At 50.1% G+C, this 18,689-nt stretch overlaps 3 protein-coding genes across 6 annotated transcripts in view; 2 read left to right on the forward strand and 1 right to left on the reverse strand.

Annotated features, from left to right (window-relative positions):
* The window catches only part of QRICH1 (glutamine rich 1), a 52,864-nt gene extending 42,908 nt beyond the window's left edge, over positions 1-9,956 (forward strand). For all 3 annotated transcript variants that reach the window (XM_080828934.1, XM_080828933.1, XM_080828935.1), the window contains 5 exons: positions 236-350; positions 6,137-6,245; positions 6,604-6,755; positions 7,077-7,167; positions 8,984-9,956. In XM_080828934.1, the coding sequence (XP_080685060.1) occupies positions 236-350; positions 6,137-6,245; positions 6,604-6,755; positions 7,077-7,167; positions 8,984-9,176 (660 nt within the window). In that variant the 3' untranslated portion in view covers positions 9,177-9,956. The remainder of the gene's footprint in view (positions 1-235; positions 351-6,136; positions 6,246-6,603; positions 6,756-7,076; positions 7,168-8,983) is intronic.
* Positions 9,957-10,176: 220 nt separating this feature from the next.
* Positions 10,177-15,136, forward strand: IMPDH2 (inosine monophosphate dehydrogenase 2). 2 transcript variants are annotated; one of them, XM_080828967.1, is made up of 15 exons: positions 10,177-10,388; positions 10,834-10,882; positions 11,102-11,203; positions 11,320-11,394; positions 11,722-11,928; positions 12,449-12,536; positions 12,610-12,809; positions 12,894-12,984; positions 13,085-13,180; positions 13,446-13,517; positions 14,178-14,321; positions 14,407-14,551; positions 14,650-14,793; positions 14,874-14,957; positions 15,057-15,136. In XM_080828967.1, exons 1-15 carry the CDS (start codon positions 10,291-10,293, stop codon positions 15,076-15,078), a joined length of 1,617 nt encoding a protein of 538 aa, XP_080685093.1. In that variant the 5' UTR covers positions 10,177-10,290; the 3' UTR covers positions 15,079-15,136. The 2 variants fall into 2 exon arrangements, with proteins under 2 accessions (XP_080685093.1, XP_080685094.1); XM_080828968.1 differs by lacking the exon at positions 13,446-13,517.
* A 592-nt stretch (positions 15,137-15,728) lies between these two features.
* On the reverse strand, positions 15,729-17,785 carry NDUFAF3 (NADH:ubiquinone oxidoreductase complex assembly factor 3). Its single transcript, XM_080828982.1, has 5 exons — positions 16,799-17,785; positions 16,507-16,699; positions 16,284-16,350; positions 16,072-16,172; positions 15,729-15,992 (listed from the first exon to the last, which is right to left on the reverse strand). The coding sequence occupies exons 1-5, from the start codon at positions 16,873-16,875 to the stop codon at positions 15,876-15,878; spliced, it is 555 nt and encodes a 184-aa protein (XP_080685108.1). The 5' UTR covers positions 16,876-17,785; the 3' UTR covers positions 15,729-15,875.
* Positions 17,786-18,689: the final 904 nt, after the last annotated feature.

Consider the following 18,689-nt stretch of genomic DNA (forward strand, 5'->3'; position numbering starts at 1 on the left):
CTGTCCCATTGACCACCTCTCCACAGAGTGTGGAGACTCCACAGAGTCATTTCACATGATCTGAAGTATACTCTGGAAATGCCATATGCAGGACCTTTTTGACCTGTTACGTTGTTTTGTTAAGGAGGCAGACATGGGTAGGGAGAGGTGATGATACTGGTAGCAGCACAGTGTTTATTTCCCCTGAAAGTTTTACTCAGGAGATTATCAACAACTTTTATTGTTTTTCTTTTAGTATCTTTTTGAAAATGGAAGGGTTGATGACATTTTCTCCGATCTTTATTATGTTCGATTCACGGAGTGGCTACATGAAGTTCTGAAAGATGTTCAGCCCCGAGTCACTCCACTTGGTAAGCGTCTTCTTAGTCCTTGGATGTCTTTCCCACCTGGGTTTAAAAAAGGTCAGCTGCCGGTGTGGCTGCCTGTGATACAGCGTGTGGGTGAGGAGGCTATAAATCCTAGGTACCAGCCTCAGCTTCTATGCTGCTTGGCCTGGTATGCAAGGGGCACTGCATACCAGACAGAGAACCCGGCAGGTCCCAGTGTGGCAAGGACATGGGGGCATGGAGAGTTGGGGTACTCTTTTTTTGTTTGTTTGTTTTAATTAAAATTTACTGATTAGAATTAGAATCACTGCATTAAGAATTATGAACTGTTTGATCTGTAGGTTACTCATGTTACATATTGGGATTTTTCCATGTGTTTGAACACGCACACAGATAGATATATCTAGATGTATATATAGATATATAGAGATATTCTACATATATAGAACATAATTTTTGCTTTACCCATATAACCACCTGAATAGCATGCGTTGGAAAGAACAGTTTTGTTTTGTTTTTTTTTAAGATTTTATTTATTTATTTGACAGACAGAGATCGCAAGTAGGCAGAGAGGCAGGCAGAGAGAGAGTGGGGGAAGCAGGCTCCCCGCTGAGCAGAGAGCCCGATGCGGGGCTCGATCCCAGGATCCTGGGATCATGACCCGAGCCGAAGGTAGAGGCTTAACCCACTGAGGCACCCAGGCGCCCCAAAGAACAGGAGTTTTACAGTAGAATGTCTGTGGTGTCTGTTTTGTTTTTTAATAAACTTTTATCTTTTTAGAGCAATTTTAGGTTTACAGAAAAAATGAACAGGGCATAGAGAATTCCCATAATACTCCCTCACACACTGTTTCTTCTATTATTTAATATCTTGTATTGGTGTGGTGTATTTGTTATAATTGATGAGCCAGTTTGATATTAGTAGCTAAAGTCTGTAGCTTACATTAGGATTCACTCCTCCTGTGCCTCATTCTGTAGGTGTGGACAAATGTATAATGACATGTATCTGTAATTACGATGTCATACATAAGTTTCGAGTCTAAAATCCTCTGTGTTCCACCTGTTTATCCCCCTCTCCCCACATCCCTGGCAGTCACTGATCTTTTTCACTGTCATAGTTTTTGCCTTTTCCAGAATATCATATAGTTGGAATAATTCAGTATGTAGCTCTCTCAGATTGGTTTCTTTCACTTAGCAGTATGCATTTAATGTTCCTGTGTGTCTTTTCATGGCTTGACAGCTCATTTCTTTTTATTGCTGAACAATAATCCACTGTATGGACGTGTGTGTTTATCCACTCACCCATTGAAGGGACATCTCCGTTCCTCCCGTTTTGGCAATTACGAATAAAGCTGCTCTAAACATTGTGTGCAGGTTTCTGGTGGAAGAACAGACAAATCACTGGAATAGCATAGAGAGCCCAGAAGTAGAGTCACACAAATAAAACAGGCTTATCTTTGACAAAGGAGTAGAGGCAGTTCAGTGGAGAAGAGCAGTCTTCTCAACAAATGGCGCTGCAGCAACAGGACACTCACGTACAAAACCATGAATCTAGATGCAGACCCTACGCTGTTCACAGAATCAACTCACACTGGGTCACAGACCAAAATGTAAAACGCAAAACGGTAAAACTCCTAGAAGATAACATAGATAACATATCAGAAAATCTAGGTGACCTTGGGTTTGGTAGTAACTTTTCGGATGTAACACCAAAAGCACAGTCCATGAAAGAAAATAATTGATAAGCTGGACTTCATTAAAATTAGAGTTATGACCTATGAAGGACACTTAAGAGAATGAAAAGACAAGCTACAGACTGGAAAAAAATCTTTTGCAAAACACATACTTGATAAAAGATTGGTATTCAAAATATACAAACAACTCTTAACACTCAACAATAAGAAGAAAGCAAAACCTGATCCAAAAAATAGGCAAAAGATCTGAAACAGATTCCTCACCAAAGAAGATACATAAGTGGCAAATAAGTATATAAAAAGATATTTATCATTAGATATCATCAGGAAATTGCAGACTAAAATGAGATTCCACTGTACCCCTATCAGAATGGCTAAAATCACAAACAGTAGCAGCCCCAATTGCCGGAGAAGGAGTACAGGAATGCTCATTCTTTGCTGGTGGGAATGCGAAATGGTATAATCCCTTTATAAGACAGTTTGACATTTTCTTTTAAAAGTGAACATTCAAAAAAATTAAAAAAATAAATAAAAGTGAACATTTTCTTACCTTATGATCCAAGAGTTGTGCTCCTTGGTATTTACCCAAATGAGCTGAAAATTTAAATCCACACAAATATCTGAGTTTTAATCCTGGCTTTGCCATTTATTAGAATGTATGCTGCTTACGGGGGTATAACTCAGTGGTAGAGCATTTGACTGCAGAATGTATGCTGCTTAAACTTTTTTTTTCCCCATCAAAAAAACCTAACTGGAATTAAAAACTTCTTTTAAAAATTGAGATGCAATTGATAAAACATTTTAGTTTTAGGTATACAACATATGAATTGATATATGTGTGTCTTGTGTAATGATCTAGTTTAGTTAACATCCATTACCACAGAGTTAGATGCTTAAACTTTAAGAAAAAATTACTGGTTAAACAAATACTTTTTGAATACCTGCTGTGTGCCAGGCAAGTATTCCAGGTGCAGATAATATAACATTGTAATGAACTAAATGGAGCTTATAGTCTGATAGGGGGAAGACAGTGTGTAAATAACCAGTTTATGACTAAATGTCTTAAAGAACAAAGGGGAATGGAAAGCGTTAAGGGCATTGGGAGGGAAGCCTTTCTGAGGCGCTGTCATTAGAACAGAAACCAAGTAAGTGATTCACTACATGATATGCAGATTTTCAAGCCAAGTGTGGCTATGCCGAGTTTGCTTTTTTAAAAACTGTATTACAGAAATTTCAAGCACATACAAAAATTAAACAGAATAGGTAAGTGACATTCCCATGTACCCACTGTCCATGGCAAATCTTGTGTCTTGTGTACACCTTTTCCCCTCCTGTATTATTTTGAAGTAACTTCTAGACTTGATTCATAAATATTTTAGTATATTTGACATACCATGATTATTATTATAATTGAAAAAATTATTATAATTGAAAAAAAGATAATTCCATAATGTCATCAAAGTCTACCCTACCCTTTGTTCAGATTTCTAAGTGTCTCATATATGTCACGATCTTATTTATTTGAGTCAAGGTGCAAATAAGGTCCATACATTGAAATTGCTAATACGTCTTAGTATTTAGCTTTAATCTTTAATTTTCTCCTTGATTCTATTTCTTACAATTTTTTATGGAAGAAACTAGCCATTTATTAATTGATTTAGAAAGAGTACCTGAGGGGCGCCTGGGTGGCTCAGTGGGTTAAAGCCTCTGCCTTTGGCTCAGGTCATGATCCCAGGGCCCTGGGATCGAGCCCCACATTGGGCTCTCTGCTCCGCGGAGAGTCTGCTTCCTCCTCTCTGCCTGCCTCCTACTTGTGATCTCTCTCTCTCTGTCAAATAAATAAATAAAATATTTTTTAAAAAAAAGAGTACCTGAGAGTGCTCCGGGAGGAAGGGACTGAGGGAGAGGGAGAGAATCTTAGGCAAGCTTCATGCCCAGCATGGAGGCCAGCTTGGAGGCCAGCTTGGAGCCTGATCCCACAACACTGAGATCGTGACCTGAGCCAAAACCAAGAGTCAGACACTCAACTGACTGAACCACCCAGGCCCCCTGAAACTAGCCTTTTAAATTGTCAGTCTGATTACATCCCCATAGTGTAGTTTAACATAGTTTTCTGTTCCCTGTATTCACAGTTAATTGATAGTTCATGTAAAGACTTCCTTGATCGGGTTTTGATTTTTGTGTTTCTTTTTGGCAAGGTTATGTCGTAGATGTTGGTTATATACTTCCAACTGATACCCATAATGTCTGTATCCATTAATTCATTAGGAGTTGCAGATGGTGGTATTCTGATATTATTACTTCTTCATTATTAGCTGAAGTACAAAGCAAAACTTTCCCTTGATCACTCTTTTAATACCTAGCAGTATAGATAATGGGTTTTATAGGAGAGACGGATAAGGGCTTATTTCTTTTCTTTGTTTAGCAGTTTTTATGGTAATGAGTTGGTTCACGGGTTTCATCCAGTGATAACCAGTTCACTTTTTTTTTCTTTTTTTAAGGAATCATTTGTGAACTAATGAATTTAAACATATTTAATTTGGCTCAATCCATTGCAGTTCTTTTTTGCTGTGCAAATTGTTCCATCTTTGGCCATTTGGAACCTCCTAAATTGGCTTTTAAGTTCTTTGGACACGGCCCTACTTTCTTCCTTAATTTCTGATTGGCCAAATGTTCTGGGCTGATCTTGGACATCTTCTGTTTTCCGTCTTGATGTGGAATTGGTCAGTTCTTCGTGGAGACTGGTTCCTTTTAGTGGTAAATGGCATTTTAAGTAGCACAGTCTGGATGCACAGGGGTGTTCATTGCTCCTGGCTTGGTCATTGCTCATTGGCCTTTCAGTGGGAAGAACTAAAAAAAGATAAAATAGGTCATTCCGATGCTTGCCGTTCAGATTGAGAACTATCAAGTTTTTATATGATGTCCCTGTCTGCATCTCCCTTCTCCCATGCCAGGAGTCCTGGTTTTTAGATCCTAAACTTCGCTTTAAGTTTTGTTAAGAAGTAGTTCAAGCTAGGGAAGCTCATTAAATGGCAAAGTGAAGTAAACCCAAGGAAATAGCGCATGCCAAGTATGTATGGGACCATTTCTACCACTGGCCTTCCCCAAGGAGGGATCTCTGTGCCACTCACCTGCTTCAGATATGTTTGAGGGCAAGGAAGCTTACCTCATTGCCAGTAGGCCACAAAAAAGAAGAGTAGAGCTAGAGCTGCCCTGAAGAGATGGGAGTGCACTTAATGGAGCTTTGGCAGGAGCAGAGAAGAGGAATGTGTTGGGCAGAATATTTCTTGCCCCGCTTCTAGGAAGTGACATCCTTACTGCCTTGCCTGGAGGACCCTGCAACTCCAGCAGGAGAACGCTTTCATCACTGCCTCAGTGCCTGGCACACAAACACTTGTACATTAACTGTTGAATGAACACATGAAGGGGGCTTGGTGATCAACTCAAGTCTCCTTTTTCTTTGGTGTAGACCTGGGTGCACAAGGCTTTTGAACAAACACTGGCCTTAGCCCCTGTCCAGCTCTCAGTTCGCTTACAGACCAGGTTCTTAAAGTAAAATCCGTGCTGTCGGGGAATCCTGTAATAGTTTGAATATCGCTCTCCAATATCATTCTCCCCTTTATCCAGAGAGGGGATGCGAATGGGTTTGCTTTCTAGAGGTGGAAAATGTGAAAGGTTTAGCACGGGCAAACAGGCACCTGTACCAGTTCTTTGGGCCCTTAACGCCTGAAAATACGATGCAAACTCTGTACCCTCTTTGTAGAGAAGTATGCACATATGCAGAGTTTGTTATATAGTTTTGGGTGTTTCAGTATTATTTTCCCCCACTTTAACTGTGGATTAGAGGAAGAATTAACAGGTAAGCGCAATCATGCAGGCCAGTGGTTCTCAGGAACTTGTTAGAAACGCACATTATCAGGCCCCACCCAGGAAACATGGGCTGGAACCTAGCCATTTGTGTTTTATCAGGCTTCCAGATGGTTCTGCCATTCCCTAGGGAGATTTTTCTGGTTAAACTTGTACTCTTTTGTGGTCCTTGTGCCTCCCACCTCCCATCCTGCACCTCTGAGGGCCCACCTGCCATCCTCTTGTTGTAGCAGTGCTCTATTCCTCCTAGGCTATGTCCTGCCCAGCCACGTGACTGAGGAGATGCTGTGGGAGTGCAAGCAGCTCGGGGCTCACTCCCCTTCCACCCTGCTGACCACCCTCATGTTCTTTAACACCAAGTAAGTGTTCTAGAAGCTCCATGCTTAGCCACTGCTGGCATCTGCCCAGTGAAGAGGGTGGAAACTATCCAGGTAGATACAGGAATTCCTTTGACACATATTTGAGAACCTTTGGGCTACTGAAAGCTTTGCGCCCTACTTGGCTACATTGGTTTGGTGACCAGTGAGGCAGACAGCCTTGCCAGACCCCTGCCATCAGTCTTGATATGGTTCCTCCACTAGACAGTGTTTTTGGGTATGGGCCTGTCCAGATTCTGGGAGTGTGCACAGCGACTCCTCTGAGACACCGATGGCAGAGGGTAAGTCATAGTTTCCTCCTGGCACCCCTCCCTTTGCCTTGCTTTCACTTGTGGTACAGATACTTCCTGTTGAAGACAGTGGACCAGCACATGAAGCTGGCCTTCTCCAAGGTTTTGCGACAGACAAAGAAGAACCCTTCTAATCCTAAGGATAAAAGCACGAGTATTCGGTACCTGAAGGCTCTTGGGATACACCAGACTGGCCAGAAAGGTAGGGGCTGCAGAAACAGCTGCAACTTATCCTGCCTTGCCCTTGTGCCTGGGGGGTTAGTGTTGAGTGTGAAGGTTGGGATTTGTTGGATAGGAATTCTCCATTCCCTTCTTCCCACCTAGAAACTTCAAACTCTTGTAGAAGCAGAGATGCCCCAGAAATGATTGCTGCTTTTCCCCTTCACACTTTCCCCACATGCCGCACACCCTTTCTCCTCCCAGTAAGTCTAGTTGGGATATCTGGAAGCCTAGGGTTCCTAATCTGGTCCTGAGCTAAAGCAGTCTCATGCCATGTTCCTGGTGGTGGGGGTGTGTTTTATAGTTACAGATGACATGTATGCAGAACAGACGGAAAATCCAGAGAATCCACTGAGATGCCCCATCAAGCTCTACGATTTCTACCTCTTTAAATGGTGAGGAAGCTTTGTGGTGCTTGGGTGACTGTATGTTTGCATGTGTGCATTGTACCTGTGTACAAGACATTCTTTAGTCCCAAACAGAGTAAAAACACACTTCCAAAAAGCTAAATAGAGAAGCAGCCTGACTGGTTTCCCCAAAGCATGTGAAATGACTATGTTGTGACTTTATGTGGTCTCCTGTCTTGGAGAGGGGAATGAAGGTAGATGAAGGAAAGTATAGAAGGGTGGCCTCCATAATGTAGCATAGTATAGCCCTGCATCTTCCTGGCCTTGACCTTTGTCACTAGCAACATCAGTCTAGGGGGGATTTCTTTCCTTAGCTTTTACTCTCTTACCCTTGCAGTTTGGAATGCATCTTTACAGCAATGCCGAAATCATCTTTCTATGTTATAGGTCTTATGTTACTTAGATTAAACCTTTAGTGGTTTCCATTTATTGCATAGAGAAAGAGTTATCTTAATCTTGCCAACAAGGCCTTATGTATACTCCCCCTTGCTAATCTCATGTCCTTGTAGCTCTTGGCTCTCTAGCCAAACTGGCTCCTCTCCACTCCAGAGCGTCTTGCTCTCCTACCTCCAGGCCTCAGCTTGGAAATTTTCCCTATTGGGCAAGAGTCCCCTCCCCACCCCCATATTTGGCTAGTTGACTCCTATCCACCCCTCTTTTCAAAACAGCTTTTTTTTTTTTTTTTTAAGATTTTATTTATTTATTTGTCAGAGAGAGAGAGGCAGGCAGAGGGAGAAGCAGGCTCCCTGCAGAGCAAGGAGCCCGATGTGGGACTCATCCCAGGATGCTGGAATCATGATCTGAGCCAAAGGCAGCCGCTTAACCAACTGAGCCACCCAGGCATCCCATCAAAACAGCTTTATCAGAAGCATTTCCAGATTCCCTACCTGTTCTTTTGGGCTCTTTCCTCTGTAGCACTTACCACTGATTGTCATTTTGTATTTATTTATGTAACTGTTTAATTGTTTGCTGTCTCATATCTGTAAGTTCCATAAGGTAGGGAGTCTTGGATCCTGCTCATTTCTTGAATATCAGCCCTTACCGCAGGCCTGGCACACAGTATCCCTTTGATAAATCTTTTTTTTTTTTTTTTTAAGATTTTATTTTGATAGGGAGAGACATAGCAAGAGAGGGAACACAGGCAGAGGGAGTGGGAAAGTCAAAAGCAGGCTTCCCGCTGAGCAGGGAGCCCAAGGCAGGGCTTGATCCCAGGACCCTGGGATCATGACCTGAGCTGAAGGCAGCCGCTTAACGACTGAGCCACCCAGGCGCCGCCCTTTGATAAATCTTGAGTGGATAGGTGAGTGTAACTGTTAGAAGGTATCATATGCTAAGTACAGCACAACTTTGAGGGAGTGGAGGTGAGCCCAGGTAAGAGTCCAGTATCACAGCCAAGGTGGGAAGGCAGAGTCCCCTACATCAAATTTGGGAATTCAGTGAACTGGGTAGAGGAAACATGAACAAAAACTTGGAGAGAACCTTGTAGGCAATGAAATTGGTTCCAAGTGGGATATGGTTAGACTCAAGTAGATGAACCCTGACATCTCGAGGCAGGTGGTTAGAGGAATGACAGCTGGCTACATGTGAGGGAGGAGTGGAAGGGAGACAGCTGGTATTGGCAGTAGCCCCAAAGGAGGCCCTAGAGGTAATTGTTGACTGCATAGAATTCAGTAGCTATGCCATCATACTTTTGAAAGCTGCTGTCTTCCCACATTTTGCATTCAGCATCTGTCTGGAAGATTCCAGGGTGGGAAGGTTGAGAATGTTGTGGTTTTACCCAGCTTTTACTGATAATATTTTTCAGCCCCCAGAGTGTGAAAGGCCGGAATGACACATTTTATCTGACGCCTGAGCCAGTGGTGGCCCCCAATAGCCCAATCTGGTACTCGGTCCAGCCTATCAGCAGAGAGCAAATGGGACAGATGCTGACTCGGATCCTGGTGATACGAGAAATTCAGGAGGCCATCGCAGTGGCAAACGCAAGCACCATGCACTGAGATCCCTAAGCCATGGTGCAAGGGAGATGATCCAGGAAAAAAAATGGACAGACTTTCACACTAAAGAAGAGGCCTCCGTTTTTTTCGTTTTTTTCTTTTTTTTTTTTTTTTAAATTGGTGTAGTTATGAAGCCTTTCAGACTGCTTCTGTTTAAAATGTAAAAGGAAACTTTGCCTCCTGTGCGTCACCGTAAATCTGCCGCAGCAGATTCCTCAGCCCGTGGGGGCTCTGGGTTTCCTGAAAGCCAGATGTCCTAGAAAGTTGCTGGCTGGCTTTTTCTTTTTTGTCTGGGGCCTGGGGAAAGGGCTTGGACTGTTAGGAGAAATGTGGCCCCTTCCCTTACTCCAGAAAGATGGAATTAGTGACGGACCCTCCAGGGAATCTCCCCAGCTGGCTTCCACTCTGACTGGCAGACGTCGCTGACCACAGGGGAGCCATGGTCTTTCTTTCTTCATGCTCAGACATAAACTTAGCATCTTAATGGAAGGAAAATGAGGGGAACTTCAATTATGATTTATTAAAGACAATTTCTATTACACCCTCCTTTCTGACAAGTGACATTTTAGATGTTAAAGTAAAAACTTTACCATGCCTTTTTGGTTTTTTTTTTGTTTGTTTTGTTTTTTTTGGCCTGACATTGAGGCCTTAAACCTGAGGCTCCTGTGCCTGATGGAATTCTTGTAACATACACTCGTGTATCATATAAAGATACCACTCTGTTTCTCTTATGTATTCTTAATCTAGTTGTTTATTAAGAATGACAAGCACGTCTTTTCAACATGCTAGTGAACATCGCCTCTTTATTTGGGAGGAGGCTGGCGGGCCAGTGGAAGCAAAGCCTTAACTGCTAGTTGAACGGGTCACCGTCCTCTGGGAGGGGGCGGCCTCGGGAACACCCAACTTTGTGGCTACACACCTAGGGCGTGTTCTGCGCATGCGCTCCGTCAGTCCCGCCCGCGAGGTGCGCGGGCTCCGCCTGTTCGTATTACGTCCTGACGTCAGTGACGCGTAGGGCGCAATGACGGTAGCGGCGGGTTTATATTGGCGCGGCCCGGACGGCTGAGGCCTCTGCGGCGCGGTCTTCGGGCACACGCGGCTTTGCCCGGCACTGGCCATGGCCGACTACCTGATTAGCGGGGGCACGTCCTACGTGCCAGACGACGGGCTCACGGCACAGCAGCTGTTCAACTGCGGGGACGGCCTCACCTACAAGTGCGGGGCGAGCGGGCTCACCTGGGCGAGAAGAGGGGCGGCGCGCTTGATTGGGAGGCCGGGCGGGGTTTTCCACTGAGCCCGCTTGGACCTGGGCATGGGAGACAGGTTCCGGAGAATCCCCCACCCATCTCTGGGGCTCCGTTTGATAGATCTGAAGTGGGGCGGGATGGAGGAGGCATCTTGGCAGTGCTTGAGATTTCAAGCTAGAAGCTCCATTCTCTCGGCACATGGAGTTGTCAGGGTGCCAGGGTCGCTGATGACAGCTAGGTGGCAGAAAAGGTCCCGTCTTCATCTCCACCTTGTGATTTGTCTGCCCTGCCTGTGACAAGGGCTGGGTCAGTGCCCTCTAGGCTCAAATGCCTTCTGACATGATCTGTGGGGATGGAATCTCGGGCCTCCCTAAACCTGAGCCTTAATCCCAATTCGCTCCCCTCCCCCGTAGTGACTTTCTCATTCTCCCTGGGTACATCGACTTCACCGCAGACCAGGTGGTGAGTATGGCCAGAATTTGGGTCCTGAGCATCAAGGTTGGGTAAGATACTTCTCTTCCCTGTCTCTCTGCTACCACAGCAGATTGGGCTTGGGGGTGGATTCTATGGAATAGTCTGATTGGCATGCAGGTCATACAGGGCACCTTTTATGGGGGACCTGGCACCACCCTGAGGCTTTTATGAGGCGCTTTCCCACATTAGCTGGCTATATTTCCTCAGGACCTGACTTCTGCTCTGACCAAAAAGATCACTCTGAAGACCCCACTGGTTTCCTCACCCATGGACACAGTCACAGAGGCTGGCATGGCCATAGCAATGGCGGTGAGCATCGTGGGTGTAAGGACGAAAGGAGGGACCTCATTCACACTCTTCCCCAAAGACACATGTAGTCATGCTGCTCCTTGTCACTTTTTCGCTGTCTTCTGTTTATCATGCAGCTTACAGGTGGTATTGGCTTCATCCACCACAACTGTACACCTGAGTTCCAAGCCAACGAAGTTCGGAAAGTGAAGGTCAGAAGGGCAAGGATCATGGTCAAGAGCTCCTGGGAATTGCACTGAGGTGGAGTGGGGTGGAAGTGGGGGATTTGTTCTCCTAATTTAGGATCCCTTTTTCCCCACTTGGGGGTTCAATTCCTGAGAAGAGCATGAGACCCTGTGTCCTAAAACAAGAGAAGAGGACCAGGTGGATAGAACCTATAGCCCACCCATGTTTACTATCCCTGGGTTTGAATTGTGATTTGGTTCTGTGGTACTTGCCAGAGGGGGAGTTGGCACAGACCCCAGGCTTCAGACTGATAAAGATGGTTCAGAAATGTCCTTTCTCACCATCCCTTCCAGAAATATGAGCAGGGATTCATTACGGACCCTGTGGTCCTCAGCCCCAGGGATCGAGTGCGGGATGTGTTTGAAGCCAAAGCCCGGCATGGATTCTGTGGTATCCCAATCACCGACACAGGCCGGATGGGGAGCCGCTTGGTGGGCATCATTTCCTCAAGGGACATAGATTTTCTCAAGGAGGAAGAGCACGATCGGTTTTTGGAAGAGGTGGGTGCTACTGACAATGCAATGCCAAGCTCTGGCAGCCAAGGCTTAAGGTGCGGTTTCTGTTGCCTGAATGGCATTTCTGGGGGTCTCTGCTGTCCAGGAAAGATGAATGAATGCCCAGTCAAGTCTCTGACCCCTTTGTAGGGTTCCTGCATCTCTTTCCCACCAAATGCTCTCATTGTGCGCAAGTGTTTGCCAGCATGTATGCTGTGTTGCCACTCCCAAGGTGGGGGCAATGCTCAAGGACCAACTTCAGCCTCCTCTCTTGTCGTTGCTCTGGCGGGGCCCTTCTTTCTCCACTATGTAACATTACAGCGTGTTCTGTGTACCACATCCTTTCTACTCAGTTTTCACCCATGCCACTATTACTGCTACACTGGCTGTTGGGTTCATTTGAGGAGGGTGGTTTGGGTGCAGGTGTGTGCTCGTGGTGGTCTGTGGAACCTCACCCCGGAGTCCGGGCGGGGTGTATTGGGACGTATGGTCTCCGGGCCCTTCTCACAGCTCCCCTCACTGCTAGATCATGACGAAGAGGGAAGACTTGGTGGTCGCCCCTGCAGGCATCACACTGAAGGAAGCAAATGAAATTCTGCAGCGCAGCAAGAAGGGTGAGTTCTAGAGGCGGGAAGGTTCTAGAACCAAAGACCAGGGTTCTGATTTATGTACCTTCCCTACTCCCAGGAAAGTTACCCATTGTAAATGAAGATGATGAGCTGGTAGCCATCATTGCCCGGACAGACCTGAAGAAGAACCGGGATTACCCACTGGCCTCCAAAGACGCCAAGAAGCAGCTGCTGTGCGGAGCGGCCATTGGCACTCATGAAGATGACAAGTATCGGCTGGATTTGCTAGCCCAGGCTGGTGTGGACGTAGTGGTTTTGGTAAGCACTTTGCACAGGCAGGGTGGGGTGGTAGGGACAGCTCTCATACCAGTATGTCTCACTGGGACTTTCTCCTGGTCCCAGGACTCTTCCCAAGGAAACTCCATCTTCCAGATCAACATGATCAAGTACATCAAGGAGAAATACCCCTCTCTCCAAGTTATTGGAGGCAATGGTGAGGCAAGGCTGGGCACCAAATGGTGTGGGGCAAGAGTTAGGGGAGCTAGGCTCCCTCTCAGACCTTCACACAAGCCTTTCCCTGTTCTTCACTGTAGTGGTCACGGCTGCTCAGGCCAAGAACCTCATTGATGCTGGTGTAGATGCCCTGCGGGTGGGCATGGGCAGTGGCTCCATCTGCATCACCCAGGAAGGTAGGAAATGCTTTGGCAGGGCCCTCAGAGACCCTGGCGTCAGCAGGGCCCTTAGCCCCATATGGCCTGGAGCCAAGCGCTCCCGTGGGAACTATACTGAGTCCTCCAGTAGGGTCAGTCCCAGGGCCAAACAGGCCCCTTGGATGGGTGACATGCTGTAAGACGAGTTTGTCATTCCTCACCTGCCACTTCCCCTCTGCCTAGCCTGGCCTCCTTGCTCCTGCTCTGCACCCTCTCTAAACTCTGGTCTGTTTGTTTTATTTAGTGGCTCCCAAGATCCCTCCAGACATAAAGTCCCACAGCCCCAAATGCCCTTCTACTGTCAAGGGTTGCTATAGTAAGTCCGGCCCGGCCCACTGGCCCGGCCCAGCTGCCCACTGCCCGGCTGCTTGGTTGACTGTAGCTGTAGCTCCCGGGGTTTGTGGTGCTGATGGGTGGGCAGGGCAAACTGAATGACAGACCATGGTTTTGGGGGCTGCTGGAGAACACAGCTCCTTCCTCTTCCTGGGGTGCTTGTAGGGCAGGACCCCCTTCCCAGGTAGGCCCTAGATGGCCCACATTTCCTACAGTAGGCACAGCTCAAGGACCAACAAGCCCACTCTTCCTTCCACATGACCACTCCCCTGATCTTGCCTGAGCTGCCAACCACGCTGGGAGGAAGGGATGGGCCTCTGGATACTAACTGCACGGTGACCCCCTATCCCCACTTGATATCAGTTGGGTGGGGCTTCTCCCGGCTGCTGACTGCATGTGCCTGAGGCTGCCCTGGGCCATGCACACGTGCACGTGCACATGCAGGTTGGAGTGGAGGCCGTCACAGCTGTTTAAAACTGTTGAAGGCAGATGGGGCAGCAGCCATTCCAGACAGGACTCTCAGCCGGGCTGCAGTCCTGATGCAGGTGTAGCAGAACGCTCCTGGGTGCTGAGTTATGGCCCAGGGCCTCTTACCTGTCCCCACTAATTCCACCCACCCATCTCTTCCTCCATCTCTCAACAGTGTTGGCCTGCGGGCGGCCCCAAGCAACAGCAGTGTACAAGGTGTCAGAATATGCACGGCGCTTTGGTGTTCCCGTTATTGCTGATGGAGGAATCCAAAATGTGGGCCATATTGCCAAAGCCTTGGCCCTTGGGGCCTCCACAGGTGAGGCCCGACACCCAGGGAGTCTGGTGGGATTCCTTCGCCAGTGCCACTCAGGGTCTGTTCCATCACACCCGTTTGTCCATAGTCATGATGGGCTCCCTCCTGGCTGCTACCACTGAGGCCCCTGGCGAGTACTTCTTCTCTGATGGGATCCGGCTAAAGAAATACCGTGGAATGGGTTCTCTTGATGCCATGGACAAGCACCTCAGCAGCCAGAACCGATATTTCAGGTGGGACGGGAAGGTCAGTTACCCTGTACTGACAGCCTTGTACTGATAGGCTCATCCATGCTTTGAACTTGCCTATGTTGCCTTACCTTTCCCTACAGTGAAGCTGATAAAATCAAAGTGGCCCAGGGGGTCTCTGGGGCTGTGCAGGACAAAGGGTCCATCCACAAATTTGTGCCGTACCTGATCGCTGGCATCCAGCACTCCTGCCAGGACATTGGTGCCAAGAGTTTGACTCAAGTCCGGTAAGCCTGGGGAGCCAGGACATGGGTGGAGGAGCTAGTTGAGGGCCAGGTACCTACATCGGACATTTGCCCTTCTTCAGAGCCATGATGTATTCTGGAGAACTCAAGTTTGAGAAGAGAACATCCTCAGCTCAGGTGGAAGGAGGGGTTCACAGCCTCCACTCGTAAGTGACCCTTCTGTACCCATCCACCCTTGGGGCAGAGGTTTCTGCCGTGCCTCCTTCCTCCTGCCCCCACCTCAAAGCTGGTTGTTCTGCTTACAGGTATGAGAAGAGACTTTTCTGAAAAGGGATACAGCATACCCCCTCAGTTTTTCAATAAAAGTTTGGGAAAAAAAAAAAAAGTGTTGCTTGATCTTTGAGGTCAACAGGCAGGTGTGGTGGCCACTATCACAGATGCAAACATGACACTCATTTGTAGAGAAAGCCTCAGACCCTGAGGTCAGGCTACTCCTCAGATCTGGAAGGAGGTACTAATTCTAAATTCATAAAGTCCCTCCTGTGGCAGCTCACAAGGGAGAGTCTGGTCGGGTCTAGCCAGCCCTGGCTCACAAGGGTTCAGTCTCACATCATGGCTGCTTAGGACAGGTCATGGAATAGTCCTTGGGGGCTTTGGACTGGCACCCACAGGGCCTCCTGCTTGGCCACAGGGACCAGGTTGAGATCCACATACATATTCTAACATGAGTTAGAGGATCTTGTGGAGAAAGCACTGAGGTCCTCTCAGAGGTGCATGTGAGCAAATACATTGATCTGCAGTTTGGAGCAGGTGCCTGGACTGCCTCCCGCCTCTGAGACGCTAAGTAGTCCGCAAAAAAGGGGATCCCCTGGTTTCTACACACGCGCGCACGTGCGCGCGCACACGCACACACACACACACACGCCCACTGAGCCAGCAGCAGCTCCTGGCCTGCAACACACCTAATACAAAACGGGAAAAGTGGACTAAATTATTAATTTGCTGGCAAGACAGACAGGTGTTACAGTGCCAAAGAGGAAGGGCTAATGAAAGCGCTGGAAACTCCTGCGCTCTGCAAAAAGTGCCAGGGCCCTCCTGGACAGGTCAGGTCAATTCCTGGCGGTTCATTCTGCAGCTCGTTCTAAGGATGTGAGCGCCGTCCCTCTGGGTGGAGGGATAAGAGCAGCTCCTGTTACTCGGCCTTCATGACACAGGAAGTTGAAAGTGGCACAGGCATTGGGCTGCAAAGAGAAAGCCTGCATCAGCTTGGCGAGGGCTAGGCCTGGGTCCCGCTCCGCGCTCCCGAGGGGCGAACCTTACCGTGTCCTGCACTTCCACGGCGATGCCCCGCTGCCTCAGGGCTTGCAGCACCTGGGGCTGCAGCCGTTCGGTCCGGTCTCCGGTGCCCACCACCACAATCTCTAGGGAAAGATGGCGAGGGCTAGCCTCCGGCAGCTCTGTGCGGAGGCTGAGGCGGGGGGCTTTTGGCTTTCTAGGGCTGGAAGCACCTCAGCCCTCCCCTTCTCCAGTACCTATTCGGGGCTCCAGCAACCAGAAGAGAGAGAAGCTTTCTTCAGTGATGTCCCGGTGACTTCCTACCTGTGTTGGGAGGAGGCAGGTTAAACAAGCTCGCGCGGTTTTCCCCACAGAGCCCTTACCTGCGCCCCAAACGAGCAACGGAAAAGCCCAAGTCGCCGAGGGACAGAATCGGGGGGCAGGCCCGGGACTCCTGCCCTCCGCTGCCTCACTGCTCACGTTCCACTGCACCACCGACTGCGGGAGCAGCGCGCAGGGCCCAAGCACGCGATTTCCGTTGACCATGAAGCCGCGGCTGCTGTAGCTGTCGATATACATGATCTGCGGGGACTCGCGCTGCAGCAGAGAGATGCGCGTCCGCTCATACAGCTCGTCGTCCGCCGGCGTGAGCCGGTGCCCTCGCCGTGGGGCCCTGCGGAGGGGTGTACTCAGGCTCTAACCCGCCAGGAGGAGCGCGGCCGGGATCGCTGGCCGTGGGGGCAGGGATCGGGGACGCTGGGCCCGGGCTCACCTCAGCAGCTCCGCAGGGGAACAGCGTAGCACGGATCGCGCTCCGCACAGGCCGCGAAGCACGAACGCGGCGACCATGGCTGACCGGCGTGCCGGGATGCCCGCGCCGGGTCAGCGGGGTCGTGGCGGAACCCTCCGCAGCGCGCCCACAGCGCCCCCTAGGTTCCGGAGGGCACCGCGCAGGCCGGCTGCCCCAGCGCGGGATTTTGAGGGATCCAGCCGGTGCCAATTGTCCCAGGAGGGCCCGTCCCCTAGCGCGGCTCCGGTGTCTGCACCTGCCGCCCGCCCCGCCCCGGGCCCCCGCAGGCCGTCCTGGGGGAGCCAGACACCTGGTGGCGTGGCCGGCCTCAGAGAGCTGCCTGGGCCCCCGCCGCAGCCTAGTCCCCGGCTCTCAGCCATTACGCAGGGCTCCCGGGGCCTGGGGCGGGGCGGCGGCGCACCTGGTCGAGTCCCGCACACCTGGCCAGGGCGTGGGGCCAGCCTCCAAACCCCTAATCCCAGGCTTTAGGGCGTCGGGTTCCCAGGGCGGGGCGGCAGGCTCAGGTTTCCCTTGCTCTTCCGCGAATCACGCCCCTCCCCAACCGTCGCCCGCGCGACCGTTGGCGTCGCCGCCGCGCGTCTCCCGGGGCGTGGCTGCGCGTGGATTGGCTTGTCGGGAGCGCGAGGGGGCGTGGCCGAGTGGTTTCTCCTTAAAATGGCTCCGAGTCTGCGGCCCGAGCAAGCGGAAGGGGACGCCGCGGTGGGATGATTGTAGCTGTTCGGGTGTGATCGACCGGGCCGAACGGAACCAGCTATTGAACTAGACAGCGGCTGGAGCATCGCCCTGTCGTCGCTCACTATGCTCGCGGCCCGAGAATTTCCCGACCCCCCCCCCGTCTTGAGCCGAATCAGAGGGCCTACTGGCGCGACAGTCGCTGGTGCCCGCGCGGCTTTCGGGGATCTCCGCGCCCCCACCGTGTCGTGGCCTCAAGGGAACGTTGACGCGTCTGCTACCCACTGGGCCGGGAGGGAGGTTCGGCACGGCGGAGGACGTTCGCAGTGGATTCCCGGGGGTCCCGTCGCCGCCATTGGGCACCCCCCCACCCCCACACAGGGCTCCGGGCGCTGGCAGAGTCACGGGACGAAGGGCCCTGGGTATGGGGGTGTCCCCGAGGCGGGTGCGCGGGTTTACTTCCTCTCCGGCCCCACGGGGGAGCTTCTCTTTTGGCCGATCCCGAAGCCCTCCCCGCCACCGTCACCGCACGGGTGGCCTGGCTTCATGAGACCAACAGGAATAATCCCACCCTGCAGATTTAATCCGGATCGGGACCGGTCCCAGGGGAGGCCCCTACCAATCTTCCTATTGTTTAGGGGCCCAGGTGAGCGCCTCGTTCCCACTACACTCGGCTTTACCGCCCACTCCTAGGTCAGTCTTCTGGTACTGGGAATGGGGGGCGGGGTGGTTCCTGATCTGGCCCCAGGGTAAGGGACCACCATCCTCCCGGGGTTATCTCCCGCCCCCTTCCCCCCCCCCCCCGCCCACGGCTGGACAGCGGGCAACGGAATCCCAAAAGCAGCTGTTGTCTCCAGAGCATTCCAGCTGCGCTTGGATTTCGTTCCCTGCTCTCCTGCCAGAGCAGCGTCCTGGCCTCGATGGGGTGGGCCAGCCCCTGACCCCCAGACATACTTTATTTGGGTTGCTCTGGTCTTCGCCCCTGTCTCAGGTGCGCTCTCGGGCTGGAAGTGGTGGGTGTAGACGTCGGAGAGCCAGGGTTGTGGTCATCTCTGGAACCTGGAGTAACATTGACAAGGGAGGTTGGTCTCAGGGCCTTTGGACAGGGCTGCAATGGCGGTGAGTCCCACAGAGCAGGGCCACCCCAGCCCGCAGCTCGCTATAGATAGCCTTTCACTTC

Source organism: Martes martes (genome assembly GCF_963455335.1).
Source record: "Martes martes genome assembly, chromosome: 1".
In the NCBI taxonomy this organism is placed as follows: domain Eukaryota; kingdom Metazoa; phylum Chordata; class Mammalia; order Carnivora; family Mustelidae; genus Martes; species Martes martes.

Excerpts from the sequence above, each read along its gene's own strand:
- IMPDH2 (XM_080828967.1), top strand. The coding sequence starts at position 10,291 with ATGGCCGACTACCTGATTAGCGGGGGCACGTCCTACGTGCCAGACGAC. Across the intron at positions 11,204-11,319 it reads GCATGGCCATAGCAATGGCG|CTTACAGGTGGTATTGGCTT; the intron begins GTGAGCATCGTG and ends TTTATCATGCAG. Across the intron at positions 14,322-14,406 it reads GGCCCTTGGGGCCTCCACAG|TCATGATGGGCTCCCTCCTG; the intron begins GTGAGGCCCGAC and ends GTTTGTCCATAG.
- NDUFAF3 (XM_080828982.1), bottom strand. The coding sequence starts at position 16,875 with ATGGTCGCCGCGTTCGTGCTTCGCGGCCTGTGCGGAGCGCGATCCGTG. Across the intron at positions 16,351-16,506 it reads AGTCGGTGGTGCAGTGGAAC|GTAGGAAGTCACCGGGACAT; the intron begins GTGAGCAGTGAG and ends CTCCCAACACAG. Across the intron at positions 15,993-16,071 it reads CCGTGGAAGTGCAGGACACG|CCCAATGCCTGTGCCACTTT; the intron begins GTAAGGTTCGCC and ends TTCTCTTTGCAG.